This window comes from Daldinia vernicosa (genome assembly GCF_022497035.1).
Source record: "Daldinia vernicosa strain CBS 139.73 unplaced genomic scaffold F5Y00scaffold_9, whole genome shotgun sequence".
Taxonomy (NCBI): Eukaryota; Fungi; Ascomycota; class Sordariomycetes; order Xylariales; family Hypoxylaceae; genus Daldinia; species Daldinia vernicosa.
The window spans coordinates 678822-695252 of record NW_025953925.1 but is presented as its reverse complement, the minus strand read 5'-3'; the positions used below and the strand labels follow the sequence as shown (position 1 = coordinate 695252).

Below are 16431 nucleotides of genomic sequence, written 5' to 3'. Positions count from 1 at the left end.
ATTGAACTCCTTACCTCACTTTCTTTACCCGCCCAACGAGAAGGTCTTCCACCATTCACATCTTTTCTAACCTTGGTCTACTCCAGCAGCAAGACCCTTAGCGCTTGTAGGCAAATTGAAACGAGAGCAAACAAGTTGCGATTGAGATTGAGAGATTGGGAGGACGGAAAATTCACTGCACCTAAATCTTCTACCTTTGTTTCATTATTTCTACTTCTCTTCTGAGTCTATCGTTCTAAACACGCGATCCTTCTTATCGTAACTGATTCCGACCACGGTAGCGACGACAGCCTCGGTATCAATCAACGCGTGCGTTTCTACTTTGGCCTTCATCTACTCTTAATCGCGAAGCGACTTTTAGCAGGCTACCTCCGCGGATTTGACCCCCCTGGTCTCGTTCGACTTCGCTTCCCCCTTTCCGTATAGGCACGGGCATGATTTAATAACCGTTTTCGAATTCTCTGTAATTACGCTTGGCGCTTCGCACGTCACGATGCTCATGACACAGTCCGCAGTGTCGGCAATAGTAACAAACCAAAAAGATAACACGTACAATTCGCGGAATAGGTCTCGATCTAACACCCTCGATAAGAATCCCGATTCTGCTATTGAGCTTAGGAACCCGGCATCGTTGGATCGTTCCAGCGGTGACCGTGCTTACTCATACAACATGAACGGCATACTAGGTACCGCGCCTCCTGGCACGTTATATGTACGAGCGCTCTACGATTACGAGGCCGATGATCGAACGAGCTTAAGTTTTCACGAGGGCGACATAATTCAGGTCATTACCCAGTTAGAAAGCGGATGGTGGGACGGTGTGATCAACGGGGTCCGCGGTTGGTTTCCAAGTAACTATTGTCAGATCATCGAGAACCCCGAAGAGATTCCCGAGCATATGCAGAATGTTGATGGAGACAATGGAGATGACGAGCTGGAGGACCAGGTAGCATATGACGAAGAGCTTGAGGATGATTTGGAGTCGGATCAAGATGAATTTAACGGGTTGCCCCTCGAAGGCACGAGGACTTCGGGAAAATCTGGCGCCGACTTTTGGATACCTCAAGCTACGCCCGACGGTAGACTATTCTATTATAACACTATGACCGGAGAGAGTAGCATGGAGCTTCCGTTAGAATCGCCAACTTCTTTCAATGAAAATGGGCCGCGGGATCGAATGAACGTAAATATGGTAGAGAAGACGCGGCTACCCCCAGAGGTAATGGCCAGGGGTTTAATGCAGGATGAAGATGAGGACTCGGAAGCAACATCCGCTTCAGAGCTCGAAGGTGAATTGCTCAGTAAAAGCTCTATGAGTTCTTTGGTAAGTACATTCCTATCACATACGTATGTTTATCGCAAACTCACACAGGGTTATGTAGCCTTCGCGACGTCGCGGCTACGACAGCGTCGGGGTCTCTCCTTCGCCATCCATGGACTCCATGAATGGTTCTCAGGGGGGGATACGATCACGGACTGATACCTACATCAACACCAACGTCCCAATGTCTACAGTAGGCGGTTTAGCACCGACATTGGCTTCTGCGACGTCTTTTACTGGCGCTAGTTTTAACCTACCTCAAGCAGCTACGATACCTCGTTCTTTCTTTGACGATGGCACCGCGCAGCCTTTATCGTGGAACCTCCTCATAGCAAATATGAAGCGCGCTATCGACCGCTATCGAGATGCGATCACGAGTAACAATCGGTCAGAATATGTTGCTCGTGCAGAGGATATATCTGATCATTTGCGATTGCTCTTGGCTGCTGGTTCTGGTACCACTGACAACCACTCTGGTCAGCCTTCTATTATTTCGACGAACAAGGCGCTTTATCCTCATTTCCGAGACATGATGTCCAAGTTTTCCAAACTTGTCATCTCTTCTCACATAGCCGCAGCTGATTGGCCGAACGCCGAGTCTGTGCAGAAGTGTATGCAAGAAGCCGATGGTGTACTAGGGGGAGTTTTCAGCTTTGTCGAAGTCGCGAGACAGCAGAGAGGCGAGGAAATCCCGCGATTGTTTCCCGGGTTCGTCATAGGCAGCACCACCGGAGGAAGTTGGCAAAACAATGGACTTGGTCCCCGTGACCCCATTACATCGAATTTCTTGGAGGATGATGAGGGTTATGCCGAGCCGACCGCAAATTTGGACGGGAAACATCTCGAAAGGCTCGATGAATATAAGAGGATGCTAGTTTCTAGCATTAGGGAGCTGGAAAAATACCTCGGTTTATCTGACAAGATAGTGTCACCATATAAGCATGAGCTCATCGGCAACAATGTCTGCATTGCAGGCGCGAAAGTTCTGGAGATGTTCAAGCCTTGGATTGCGATGATTGAGTCTATTGACCTTTCATCTCTAGAAAATACCTTTCAGACGCCCCAACTTGCCGACTTCAGCACCTATAAGCAAAGTCTCTACGACAATATATCCGACCTTATATTAGGATGTCAGGCAGTTGCTGGTCCTTTAGGTGATGAATGGTCTGAGGTTCGCGGCGAGTCATTAGAAGGCAGGCTTGAGTATGTCAAGCAATGCGCAAGGACTCTGGAAACGAATTCTTCCCATATCGGCTTTTCTCTTCAGCTCCTCTCTGAACAGGTTCAATTTAACCTACAGCAGCAGCATGAAGTTCGCATGCAGGAAGACGGCCTACAGAGAGGTCCACCTAGAAGAGATCCGTTATTCTCTTCCAACTCGATGCATATGCGCTCGGACTCGAACTACTTAGCAAATATCAGACCTCCTCTAATAACTTCAGCATCCTATTCCGACGAACCCACCAGTTTCCCCCGGAAGGCCGGTAACATGTCCAAAGCTGCGAAGCTCTTGGGAGAGAATTCTATTGCTGTAACTGCCCAACCAGTTGAGGAAACGCCACCATTCTTACGGCTTGACCTCGAGAATGACTTGTCCTGGGATCTCAAGGCAGCACAGCCAGCAGTCAAGGGTGGCTCATTGTTGGCGTTAGTCGAGCAACTCACAAGACACGACAAGTCTGACTTCAGCTTTAACAACACATTCCTTCTGACATACAGGTCTTTCACTACGGCACGAGAACTGTTCGAACTTTTGGTCAAACGCTTCAATATACAACCGCCAGAGGGATTGAGCAACAATGACTACGACATGTGGAGGGATCGAAAGCAGAAGCTGATCAGATTCCGTGTGGTGAACATTATTAAGAGTTGGTTCGAAAATTTCTGGATGGAGGAGCCGACCGACGAAACGAGGCAACTAATCCGCGACGTGTACGCATTCGCAAGGGACACCGTCAAATCCACAGAGACGCCCGGCGCCAATAATCTCATGGCTGTCTTAGATCAACGACTTAGCGGCAAAGAAATATCATCCAAACGCATGATACAGACATTTAACAACAATGTTCCGCCGCCAATCATGCCTAAGAATATGAAGAAGCTAAAATTCCTCGACATCGACGTTACCGAATTTGCCCGCCAGTTAACAATCATCGAGTCGAAGCTATATGGCAAGATCAAGCCAACAGAATGTCTCAACAAGACATGGCAGAAGAAGGTTGGCGAAAATGAACCGGAACCTGCACCAAATGTGAAAGCACTGATCCTGCACTCTAATCAAATGACAAACTGGGTTGCCGAGATGATTTTGGCTCAGATGGACATTAAGAAGCGAGTAATTGTCATAAAACATTTCGTCTCAGTCGCCGATGTAAGTTTGATACCCAAGTCTAAGTCTTTGCTGTAGTTTGCGATGCTAATGATTTTAGAAATGTCGGAGTCTTAATAACTTTTCCACGTTAACGTCAATCATCTCAGCCCTGGGCACCGCCCCTATTGCTCGCCTAAAGCGAACCTGGGATCAGGTACCAGCCCGAACTCAAGCCGTCCTCGAGACAATGCGACGCCTAATGGCGAGCACGAAGAATTTTGGCGAGTATAGAGAGGCTTTGCATGCCGCAAATCCGCCATGCATTCCTTTCTTTGGTATGCTCTTATACTCGCGTATTCCCTTCCATATATATATGCTAACTCACTTCTAGGCGTATATCTTACTGATCTTACCTTTATTGAGGACGGTATTCCTTCGATTATCAAAAAGACGAATATGATTAATTTCGCCAAGCGTGCGAAAACGGCGGAAGTCATCCGCGACATTCAGCAATACCAGAATGCGCCTTACTCACTTCAGCCCGTTCCAGAACTACAAGATTATATCTTAAGCAATATGCAAGCAGCCGGGGATGTGCATGAGATGTATGACAAGAGTTTAACCGTAGAACCACGTGAGCGTGAAGACGAAAAGATTGTGAGGTATGTCGATGACACAAACCTAGTATGAGTTATGCAGAGGCTTACGTTAATATCACAGGGTACTGGCCGAGTCTGGTTTCCTATGAGCCAGCTTGTCCCATGACAGGCTGTGCTCGGCAAATCCCCGTTTGACCTCTCAAACTGAGCTGTGTATAAAATAGCAGAAAGGCTTTCTCAAGCTACTTAGTTTACGGCATGGGCAAGGGAAGAGCATCTACCACGATGCTTTAGTTTACCTTTCTCGAGGATACATGAACCAATATGTCCGAGATTAAATTTGCGATCTGCTTGAGCACCCTCAAAGCACTTTCGCGTGGACGGGTTTTAAGCTCTAGGGAATCGTGGTCAACGCCAAAAAAAGATTTTGACAAGGCAAAAGGGTTGGTTGGTAAAAGGGGTCCTACATGGGAGCTGGCGAGCTGAGAACGTAATGAGGGGTAAATTACACAGTATCTTGACCTCGCTCTGCTCAACGCCAATCGTGGGATGAATACGGGACCAACATATACACATCTGGGAGTGCCTTCAGGCCGTGCTGAGTGCCCACGGGTAGATCAAGCAGAAGAGCCTATTAGCGGTGAAACTAAAATTGCCGCCGGGGTTTAGATGGCGGAAAACTATCGCAAAGGCAACAGTGACGAAGTATGTGATGACGAGAAACAAACAGAAAAAAGAAAAATACCAGAAGGACATAGGATACCCGTTAAGGAGTACGACGGGAGACCAAAAAAGGCAATCATTCGAGATGGCCCATGGTTTGAGACAAGATGCATCAGTGCCGCATAGGTAGACTTCATTCGCTGTTCAGACAAGTATTTAATCGGTTTCTTTATTTTTCTGTGCGCGGAAGGATGTACTTTACAAGATTCACGGGGAATATAGGGGCCTTTTACAGGGACGGCTTGCATAATGTCGAATCTACAGGCCTATTCAGGCGGTTGTTCTTTTGTTGCGGGCTATATACATAGATGGGTCAGTCGTAAGCGACACTCCCTATTGGGGCATATGGGGACATATGGGACATAAGAGACATAATTTGCATCATAAATTTTATCAAGTTTGCTATTTATGATGTTATTGTTGTTGTTGTTGATACGCTCAAGAGTGTCGATGTTGTCAGCCCCCTTTTTACTCCAGTGTGCTACAACCGGCATATACATGGATCAAGAAAAGTCCAGGTCAGTGAGCGAATAGAGAGTAACAAATTTCATCACATACTTGTACGCGTATTATTTTCTTATTCCCGAGGCTTTAGAGTTCCAGTCTACTCCAGAGGATATCACTTACCTACTCCAACCTGACTTGGTGTCAGCCCAACGCTGATTGATATACGGTTAGAATTGCCTACTCTAGTAGTTGAAGATATCGGCCAGACACGTGTTACCAATAACGTTTCTTTTGACGTCTTTATAATAAACTTGGACCCCCGGACCCCTGAGGCTCAAAGGCCACGCGATATGAGCGTCATGAACTGCTTAGGTTAGGTAGATATATACCTATAGTCGTTCTAGACCGTGGACTGGAACTAAATACAAACTGTATTGGGCTGTACCTAGTACTCGTATATACCTACGGTAGAGGTATGGTAGGTATGAGGTAGGGTACGGAATATTGCGTAGGTAGGTGGATATGTATGTGCAACATCCCGTCGCACAGCGATTCGGCCCGCCAGCGCGGAAGGATTTGGGTATGAGGTGCATTAGAGACGAATCCACCCGCCCGCATTACAGCTGGCTACGTAGGTGGTAGGTAGGTATGTATGTACATAAGCTGCGCGTGGCTACCTGCCGACAGCATAGCACATTGCATTGGGCTGGCTGGTTGGCTGGTTGGATGGCCGGTTTCTTTTTTCTTTTTTTTCTTTTTTTATAAGAGCATTAAGTATGATACGGTAAGGAATATTTTGTGTAGTGGCCCCGTTTCATAAAACAAAAGGTTTAATTTTTGCAAAGTTAAGTTTTGTTTTATATAAAACCCGAGGGTATTTTTAATACTTGACGTATAGTTACTTATATCGCGATGGACAACCCACATCAGATTAACCTAGATTTATGTCCCTCTTTTTTACTTTTTCGGATTTTATTTTACGGTATTATACCTTAAGTAGGTAAGTATATAGCATCTTTATGCGGTTTATATTAACAATTTACTTGACTATACTTTTTTATAACTAACCATCATTCAAATCCTTCACCCAGCTTCTCTCTCCTCGCAATCGCTATCGTTAACTACTACTCTACTCGAGATTATTCCGGCACCCAAACCCAACGTCCTCGTGGTATCCTCCCCCGTTTAGGACACACGACCCGTGCGTGCGTTGAGTAGGTCCCCAACTCCTTCGCATGCAAGCTCCAAACTCCCGCCAGTCGGGCGACTGCGCACTACACCCATTCGCTATGACTTACATGCATACATACCTACCTACCTACATACACTAGGTATGTATGTATACACAGAACCAGATCCAGGCGACCGGTGGGTCTACGGCACGTTTTAAAATGTCTCTAGCTCTGCGATCACCGTATGGGGTGCATAAGGTCGGGTCCGTTCTGTCAATATATAAGGCACACTACGTGATATACCTACCGGTACCTTATATATTACGGAGGAAGTACGAAATACTTGATCTCTCGCATGTGAATGCAAATGCATGTCTCACCGGTCCCGTGCTACCCCAGAAACATATGGTCGACCGCATGCCGAGCCCCCGCGCGATTGGCTGCTATACGCGGGTTGGCTTCCGTGCATGGTATCTATATATAATATAAATAATATAAGTATCGGGATAAAGAGAAGAGGGCGATGGCAGAACACATATCTTACGGCCGCAGCCGCCACCACTCGGTTCTCTTCTTGTTGCTGTTGCTGTTGCTAGCCCCTGAAAGATAGACAGAAAAGGATATTTCGTCTAGAAGACAGAATATAGTATATATAGGTTAGGTACTTGAGGGAATGGAGGATCGAGCTGCGATACCAAGGTTACATGATACCTACCTACCTACCTACCTAAAGTACCTACCTGTTTACTTACCCACGGCGCGGGAGTGGAATGCTTAAAGTAGATGCATAAAGTATACCTAGTACCTAATATACAACCACACCCTCCAATGACACAGACACTCGCACAGAAATGTCTTAGATTTGACGCTCCGTGCCGCGTGGTCGTACGTTACACGTCTACACATCCACACATCCATACCTCATCTATCTAATCTACCTACCTAAGTCGTATCGGGTAGGTAGGTATACCAGAAAAATCTCCCATATCTCGTGAACGGGGGGCGCGGGAACATTTGAGACGAGGGCTTTAGGGTACGGATGGGAGGAGGAGGGGTGTTCGTGATGCGACTCACAAAAGCAAAGTGGGCTTTTCTCACACCTGCGCGCCATATGTATGCCGTGGCCAGGGCGAGCCGCACGCTTGGGATGGATCATCTGGCTGGCTATCCGGGGGCTGGGCTGGGCTGGATTAGGTATTGTACTTTCGCGCGTTTTGGCCCCCCTCTGACGAGCAATATATGCGGTTGCTATGTATGCGTGTTTTGCTTTCCATCTAACTACGTAGTAGACCACTGAATTAGGCTATTTCTTTTCTGGGACGAGGCGGGTTTCTTTAATTGGTCTACCTACCTATCTATATGGCTGCTTCTTAGGTGCCATATATTACTGTAGAGATATACTTTATTAATTATTCGATTGGTGTGTCCTATTCCCAGAAGATGGACATCGGGATTCTCTCTGGGACCTTGGCGTTGGTCTATACATATATTGTTATGTTACTGTGGCATGCATATGTAAGGTGGTTCCCAACTATCTGAGAGTAACACTGGCTGGTAGGTATGTGCGAAGAACGCCGTAAGCTATCTGGCGCATTGGAGGTATCGAGATGTCTCTGGAGAAAGGAGGTGAAGTAACAAAATTAAGTGACTATCTCGATGTTTAATACGTACTCTTTTGTTCTATTTTAGCTCTGATGCTTATGATATGACAACAGCCGTTATGATTTAACGGAATTGCTATGGTGAAGTATCACGACTAACCTGTGCTAAGTTTAGCGATAGGTGGAATGAAATAGTAGACAGGGCACTATGATGAGGTTATGCCTGCGGTCCCTATATTTTAGATAACATATATGATATTGGCCGATCAACGTGGCACATCCTTGATGTTACTAAGACAGTGTTCTCTTCTCAATTAGATCTAGATTAGGCTGTTAGGACTGCAGTAGTTGGCGTATATCTACCTAGATGTACCGTGAACACAGAGACTTGCACAAAATATCTCTACAATCTTGAGATAAATCTTAGAAGCACGCAGGTAGGAGAGCTTCAATATTGGTAGGGTATAGATTATTGAATCTACAGTGAACGATAATCTAGGGGTGGTAAAATAAAGAATAGATGGCAGGCGCCTGGTTTAGGGATTATGTGCCTTTCACTTAGAGACTATTTAGTATTAAGGAATAACTAGGTATTATATTCGTATATATTAGTTCCAAGGACTTTGCACCTGTTACCGTCTTGCCTCGTCCTTCTCCTTCTGGTCCCTCCGCCATCCGTCCACGAACTCCTCCATTTCAACGTGGACACGCAGCCTCTTCTCGCACATCGTATTATACACCGACCTAAGCTCAGAGGAATCCATATCTCTAACCAGCGTGACGAACGCCTCCATGAACACTTCTTTCGACCAGGGACAGCACTGGAGTGCTCGATAGAACACGCTCTTGGCCTTGGCTCTCAGTTCCTTTCTGCCGTGACAGAACCTGATATACGATATCCAGAGACCCGGGTGGTTTCTGCACGTCTCGCTTTCCAAGGCGTGCTCGAATGCTGCCCGCGTAGAGTGCACGTTCCCTGTGCGGGACTCGTATTGAATGGCGAACATGCGGCTGCTGATGCAGTCATGTGGTTCGACGAGAACGACCTCGTCGAGGATTGAACGTACCCTATCGTCTATACTAAGGCGCGCTTCTCTCCATGCGTAAAGGCTGAGGAAGATCGTGTTCTGGGGGAAGAAATTGATGTACTTCGTTAGCTGCTCACGAAGGAACCCGGGTCTGAATGGCCTAAGGGCGAATTAGTCGGTGCGTAGGGACCTTGTATTTAGATGTGATTTACTTACCCTTGGCTAGCATGATAGTAAAGTAAACGAGCAGCAAACTGTAGCAATCTCTCATGATGTGGACTACTCCTAAGATCTCGAGATACCAGCTCATCAGAACAGGTAGAGATACTAGATATTGCGGACCAAATATCCCCTTGGCTTCCGCTAGAGGGTTCCTTATTACTCTGCCGTGTTAAATATTCAAGCAGCGCTAGACCCTCAGCATATATGATGGCATTCTCGGCATCGCCTGACGACAACAAATAGTCTCGGTTCGATGAGAGAAAATGTCTCGTCTTCAGTATCTGGGCCGTGGAAGCTGGCGGGTTTTCCGATATTGATCTCGTAGAAGAGGGGTCATCTGACAATATACATAATTGTAGGGTTGCCTTAACCAAGTTGCAATCTTCAAGCTCCATCCATGCGGCAGCAATGTTCAAGGAGAGCTTGCTATGAACTGTTATGGCTGGCAAGCTCATCGCAGCAGGGATCGTAATGCGAACGATATCCTTGTTGCCTTTTTTCCATTCGAGTATACAGTAACCCAAGTATAAGTCGACGTTTGTAGAATCTTGTTTCAGGAGTGCTTTTGCCGTTTTCTTTTCATGCCCGGGCTCGTTCATCGATTCAAAGGCGAGATAATATGGGCCTAGCTCACATATGCCAAATGTACGAACGAGCTGCTTTAATGTAGTCGAAATCCACATGTATTGATCCGTGGGAACGTCACCTCGAATTTTCTTCATACTTCTAAACCAATTAGGTACCGGAAAGAGAACCTCTGGTGTGATTTGCATTCGCTCGTAGTCATGTGAGAACTCCGGCGGTCTTTTGTTTTGCTCCTCAGTATTTATAATCAGATTAGACGAGCTCTCTACGGTGATTGGGTCCGCTGGACTACGAACGAGAAAACTATCCTGAAGCATATCCCGGACAATTTCGCTAGAAGCGAACGCTGGAGGTAGTTGGCAGAATATTAAAAATGCATCTAGCAGTTGACGTTGAAGACTAGGAATGGCCTCGTTCGGAAGATGTAAGAGTATATCCTGGATATCTGCGTACATGACGACACGGAATGGATCGTCCTCTTCTCCAACATCCATAGTACGAGCGGGATTTGCCGCCACCCGAGCTCGGTGTTGCTCCATGATTGACCAAGCTTTATAGCCATCCCGAGTACTTGGAGATACAAACTCATCTGGAGTTTTGGGGGGCTCGGGAAGTTCCGGTTCTCGGTCGCCTTGTTCGAAAGTCATCCACCCCAAAGCCCCATCCTCTCCTATCCGCGGTACCTCGCTTTCCCAAAAATCCAGGAAGCCAGATGGCGGAGCAATAGATATTTTCTCGGGAAAATTGGGTGGGCGCGCAAATGTTAATTCTAAGGCGGCCTGCCATGCTGCTATGCCAAGTTCTTTATACCCGGAATCTGCGATGAAACGTGTAGCTCTTAAGAAGACATATATCATTTGTTCGTAGATTCGAAAGACTCGAAGGTTTCGAAATTTTTTCGACTCGTCTTGTTTTATCAAAGCCTCCCTCGCTAACCGGTTCAAACGATTGGCATAGTGTTGTAGGAGTTCCTCATATTGAAATGTCGATAATCTTGTTTGCCGGAAGTTTGTATACTCTTTCCACAATTCAAAACTGGCCCCGTGCTCCTTTAGAGCCGATTCCCATCGTTTTGACATAGTTATGCTGTCCCATATCTTCGAACCTTCTTGCATGATTCTTAACTGTAGCCTCTCTCGCTGCGAGTCAGTGGTCGCATGAGAGTAGGCTTGCTCGAGCAAGGACAGTTTAATATCAGCAAAACTCTTAATCTCTGCTGCGGTGGGATGGCGACTGTCTTGCCCACTTATTCGCAGAAGAGTATCTTGATGTTTGACAAGCTCTAGCCAAGCATCAACGTCTTGCGGATGGTCACGGACTCTCCTAGACAGCTCAATCGTCTTTAAGCTCGTGGGCTCATCCGCACCTCGGTCCCTTGCGCCTGTAGATGTCTCACTGTCGTAGTCAACATCACTATCGGAATGCTCATGGCTTTTGCTTTTGCCATGAATTGACCTATAGGCTTGTCCTTCGTCGCTCGACGAATCTCCTGGTTCGGATCCATCCCGCTTTCGCTTTCTTGATGTCTTTAGGGATACAAAATCCTCTGAACCGGCCACAGTTTGGGACTGTTCTTGTCGAACCCTAATAGCCTGCGATTTAAAATGACCGCCCTTGGCTAGAAGGCTCTTCCTATCACTACCGAGTAGGGAACCGCTTTCACGGAAGCCTAGAAGAAAGAACTCATCACGGCTACCTGTATGGTCAATTCTCATGTAGCCATTGGCCCCTAAGATACGGCCGGACCCAAAACGGCGGTAGTTAGGGACATCACGGCGATCGTTACCGCCATATCTCCGAATCAAGGAGTCGCCTCGCTTATCGTATACGAAGAAAGTGTCTCTATCTTGTTCTTGTGAGGAAGGTCGCTGTGAGAGCTTATGATGACGGGCCTTCTCCGTATGACGTGATATAACTCCTGAAGAATCTTGGTGTTCGCGCCTTGAGATAGAAAGCGTACCGCGTTGTTTTAGTTCCTCAAGGTTGGTCTTGGTCTCATTTTGGGGTTGAGGCTTCTCAAGTGGAGGCTTAAATGAGGAAAACTTGGGCACGGTGGATGGTTTATCCTGTTTCGATGACATGATGGAGAAGTATATCTTACGGTATACTCATTCTGTTTGCACGTTTGGTGCAATAACGCAATCTTCCGCTCTGTGCCCCCCACATGCAGACTACTCAAGGATGCTATGCCGTTGACCATTCAGGGCGGGTATGCTAGATGGATCTACCTAGCTGCTAGGTTACCCTTGAGACTGAATCTCCTTGGGACCGAATATTTACCATATGTTAGATATCAAGTGAGTACTCCATATTAGAGCTTATCAAGCACTACAGCGTCAAATCCCAATGGTACCTACTAGGGCCTCTCCGGAAGCCGTATTCAGTAGTAATAGTTGAGATGAGTAATGCCCGACTTTTAGGAGGGTTATTATTCAAGATGGTTGGAAGTTTGGAAAAGGTTGTTCGGATGAAGTTGAATGGTGGCTTCATGTCGTGGCTTATGGCTAATAGATGCATGCAGAAAACACGTTTTGTGGACCTTGGTGATGTAATCTCTCACCTAAGGGACCTAAGTTTATTGGTCCTTTCATTAGCCGGGAATTTAGGGGATTTCTTTAGCTGCTGTTTCACACAGTTACAGCGGACTGTTACACCAACGATTATAGTTAAGCATCGCCTGTACTTTGCAGATCTCCTCCATACAGGTACCTACCCCTACCTACCTACACCTACCTAGGTACCTCCTAACGATGAGATAGTTCCACGTGCTTTCGGTTTCTCCAATGCGAACGAGCAATTAATGGATGGAGAAGCTTCCAAAACTGCAAGGCAGGTCCTTGTATTTGATCACACACCATCTCCGATCCCCCCACTAACATCTCCTTCTGACCTTTACTAGTAGCATACCATTACACTACGGCAGTACGGTAACTTCCAGATACTACGGTTTACTAGAAAGCGAAACTTGCTCTTCATTGGCTTGTCTGTCCTTGGCGAATCTGCAGAAAGACAGAAAGGCAAGAAAGAGCGAAATTGTATGACAATGAGGTGGAAGATAAGATAGTTCTTACTCGGTAGGTTACTCGGTAGGAGCGGAATTATTAGTTGCTGACGCTCTCGACGCCCCTCAGTGTTATTAGGTTAGGTATGTTAGAGGTATGTTAGGTAGGTGGTGTATACCCGTAACCAGGGTATGGGGACATACTACGCTATTAACAGTATCAACTATCGACTATCAACTAACTATCAACTATCACACAATACAACTTCCAACTTGGCAATTCCACTCGAACTTACTTACCCAACTTACCCAACTTGTCCGGTTTCATCTAAACCATCGTCCCTCTACTTGCTCACTATGAATTCACTATGAATTGTGCTCCATTCAAATCACCCTATAACCTCCGCGCGTAATCCTTGCTGAATACTTCACGCGCCTCATGTTGCTCCAGCTCAAGACGTAGTTCCCTGAGCTAGCTACTATCCACCTCCGATATCCTACACCACGTTGTACTACCTTTTACTACCTAAGGCTCTAACGCGCTCCTATTGCTTCGATACGCCATACTAGGCATGAGTACGTACGATACCTTACATCCCTCGCAGGACTCCTACGGGTCGGTTCCTACTTCTCCTACACATCACCGCCAGCATTCGAGAAGATCCAGGCCACCTTCGATATCGATAGACGAAGCCCCCGACGAAAATACCGCCCTCCTGCGATCCTCACGCTCTCGAGTGCGCATTCATAGTCCCGCTCTATCAAGGGCTCATAGCTTTGCCGGTTTGTTTACTGAAGCATCCCTCTCATCGAAAGTCGTTGCGTACTGATTTAATCCCTCTCTATATTAGCAACACCTCATGGGGCGCGATATCATAACCGGCATGAATCATGGGGACAGCGGCTAATACAAGCGCTTTCGGATCGGACCGATCCCATGTCCGAATCTAAGAGTTCTCTTCTTGCTGACGAACGTATCTGGTATGATCAATTTACTTCGACCGACTGGGTCCGCGATAGTATCGCCGATTCCTACCGAGTTAAACAGTTGCGGGGGAGAAAAGGCTTTTGGGGTAGACTCGTCGTCTTATTTGATGGCGCCCAAGGCTGGATACTGAGTGCTCTTGTTGGCGTTCTAGTCGCGCTAGTTGCTTATTGCGTGGATGTGGCTGAGACAACTATCTTTGACTACAAGGATGGCTATTGCGCGCGAGCATGGTATTTAAGAGAAAAGGTAACGACTACTCAGCCCTATATATACATTATTATTATTATTTTTACGATGGCGTCTTGTTTAGCTGAATGTGCGGGGAGCTGACAATGCGAACAGAGGTGTTGTCCCCACGGTCCATGTACCGATTGGCGATCTTGGTCCGAAGTTCTTGGAGGCCATCCCTTCGGCGAGGTTTGGACTCAATTTGGAATTTACGTCATCGCCGTCCTGTTACTCGCGGTGCTCTCATGTCTGCTCACCTTAACGACTAAGACGGTGGTTCCTTCAGCCTACCGAATGTCAACACTAGATGAGAACTTAGCTGCTGATTATTATCAGCAACAGGAAGATAACCATAACCATAACGATGAGAACGGAAGTATTAGTCCTAGGGCGGTACGGCCACCGCAAGCCGACCCGCCACCACCCATGGTGTACTATTCCGCAGCTGGCAGTGGCGTCGCCGAAGTTCGTGTCATTCTTAGCGGATTCGTTTTGCATGGCTTTCTCGGTTTCAAGACTCTCGTCGTCAAATCTGTGGGATTGATCTTGAGTGTGGCCTCTGGCCTAAGCTTAGGTAAAGAAGGTCCCTACGTCCATATTGCGGCTTGTATTGGCAATATTTGCTGTCGAATTTTCTCTAAGTACGATCATAACGACGGTAAGAGGCGCGAAGTATTATCTGCTGCAGCCGCGGCAGGTATAGTTGTTGCGTTTGGAGCTCCTCTCGGTGGCGTTCTATTCGGTCTCGAGGAGGTTGCCTATTACTTCCCAGCCAAGACGCTTTTTCGTACCTTCTTTTGCTGTATTGTCGCAGCTCTGTCCTTGAAGTTTCTTAACCCGTATGGCACTCACAAGATCGTCATGTTCGAAATCCGGTACAAAATCGACTGGGAGTGGTTTGAATTATTCGGCTTCATCTTAGTAGGAATTCTAGGCGGTGCTATCGGTGCTTTTTTTATCAAGGCTTCGCGTCGTTGGGCTCTATCCTTCCGTAAGATTCCAGTCATCAAGAAATACCCACTGTTCGAAGTTGTGCTGGTGGCGCTGGTAACAGGACTCATAGGATATTGGAACACCTTAACTAAGCTTCCGGTAGCGAAGCTCTTGCTGAATCTTGCTGCACCGTGCCAAGACGACAGCAGGGATTCTGAGTTAGGGCTATGTCCATCGAATATTGATGATATACCCGGGATTATTCGAAACATCCTTGCCGCTTTTATCATCAAGACGTTTTTGACAACCATCACGTTTGGTATTAAGGTTCCTGCCGGTATCTATGTCCCTTCTATGGTTATCGGTGGCCTCATGGGGAGGGTTGTAGGTCATCTTGTTCAATGGATAGTACTTCGGTTTCCACACTGGAGTATCTGGGGGACCTGCCCGCTTCTTCAAGAGTCTACGTGTGTTCAGCCCGGCGTGTATGCGCTCATTGCTGCGGGTTCAACAATGTGTGGCGTAACGAGACTATCCGTCACCCTCGCGGTCATCCTCTTCGAACTTACCGGAAGCTTGGACTACGTCCTGCCTTTCTCCTTAGCTATTCTCGTCGCTAAATGGACAGCGGATGCCCTGGAGCCGCTCAGTATCTACGACCTCCTTACTAACATGAATGCTTATCCATATCTGGATAACAAACATAAACCGGTCTTCACCTCTGAGTTCGCTGCTATAGTCCCCCGCGTTCGCCGGGAACGTGTCATTGACATAAGTGACTCACCGCTAGTCCCGGCCACACAACTCCGTGACCAACTCGAACTGCTTCATCTGGCCGGTGAGTTGGACGGAGGATTACCAATTGTTAGGGATGACATCCTTGTCGGCCTGATCCCGGCCCCTGACTTGGAATATGCCCTGGATAACCTCGATGACGAGAGCTCCAGCCTCTGTCTCATGGCGAATATACCAAGCATCGACGAAAATGAGTCTCCAGAGCGGGATCCTACCGATTTCACCCCCTACATAGACCCAGCTCCCTTTGCTCTAGATATTAATTCCCCCATGGACTTGGTGTACGAATGCTTTGCGAAGCTCGGCTTGCGATATATCTGCGCGTTAAGAGACGGATGCTATGCCGGAATGGTAAGTCTCTATGTCCATCACTATCTTGATAATATTAAATGCTGACCGGCACAGACTCACAAGAAGAGATTTGTGAAGTATATGCGCGAATTGGAGGAGAGGGAGTACAGTCACTATTAATTTGGG

At 47.0% G+C, this 16431-nt stretch overlaps 3 protein-coding genes across 3 annotated transcripts; 2 read left to right on the top strand and 1 right to left on the bottom strand.

Annotated features, from left to right (window-relative positions):
* The first annotated feature begins 216 nt into the window (after positions 1–216).
* Positions 217–4468, top strand: F5Y00DRAFT_218267 (ras GEF). Its single transcript, XM_048005614.1, has 5 exons — positions 217–1324; positions 1383–3692; positions 3751–3967; positions 4024–4294; positions 4353–4468. Exons 1-5 carry the CDS (start codon positions 494–496, stop codon positions 4378–4380), a joined length of 3657 nt encoding a protein of 1218 aa, XP_047867766.1. The 5' UTR covers positions 217–493; the 3' UTR covers positions 4381–4468.
* A 4212-nt stretch (positions 4469–8680) lies between these two features.
* On the bottom strand, positions 8681–12493 carry F5Y00DRAFT_229376 (DUF1740-domain-containing protein). The gene is made up of 3 exons (XM_048006762.1): positions 12290–12493; positions 9419–12237; positions 8681–9362 (listed from the first exon to the last, which is right to left on the bottom strand). Exons 2-3 carry the CDS (start codon positions 12088–12090, stop codon positions 8807–8809), a joined length of 3228 nt encoding a protein of 1075 aa, XP_047867765.1. The 5' UTR covers positions 12091–12237; positions 12290–12493; the 3' UTR covers positions 8681–8806.
* Positions 12494–13947: 1454 nt separating this feature from the next.
* F5Y00DRAFT_259324 (chloride channel) lies at positions 13948–16425 on the top strand (the record flags this gene model as incomplete). Its single annotated transcript, XM_048010854.1, has 3 exons — positions 13948–14244; positions 14341–16305; positions 16360–16425. 3 exons carry the CDS (start codon positions 13948–13950, stop codon positions 16423–16425), a joined length of 2328 nt encoding a protein of 775 aa, XP_047867764.1.
* Positions 16426–16431: the final 6 nt, after the last annotated feature.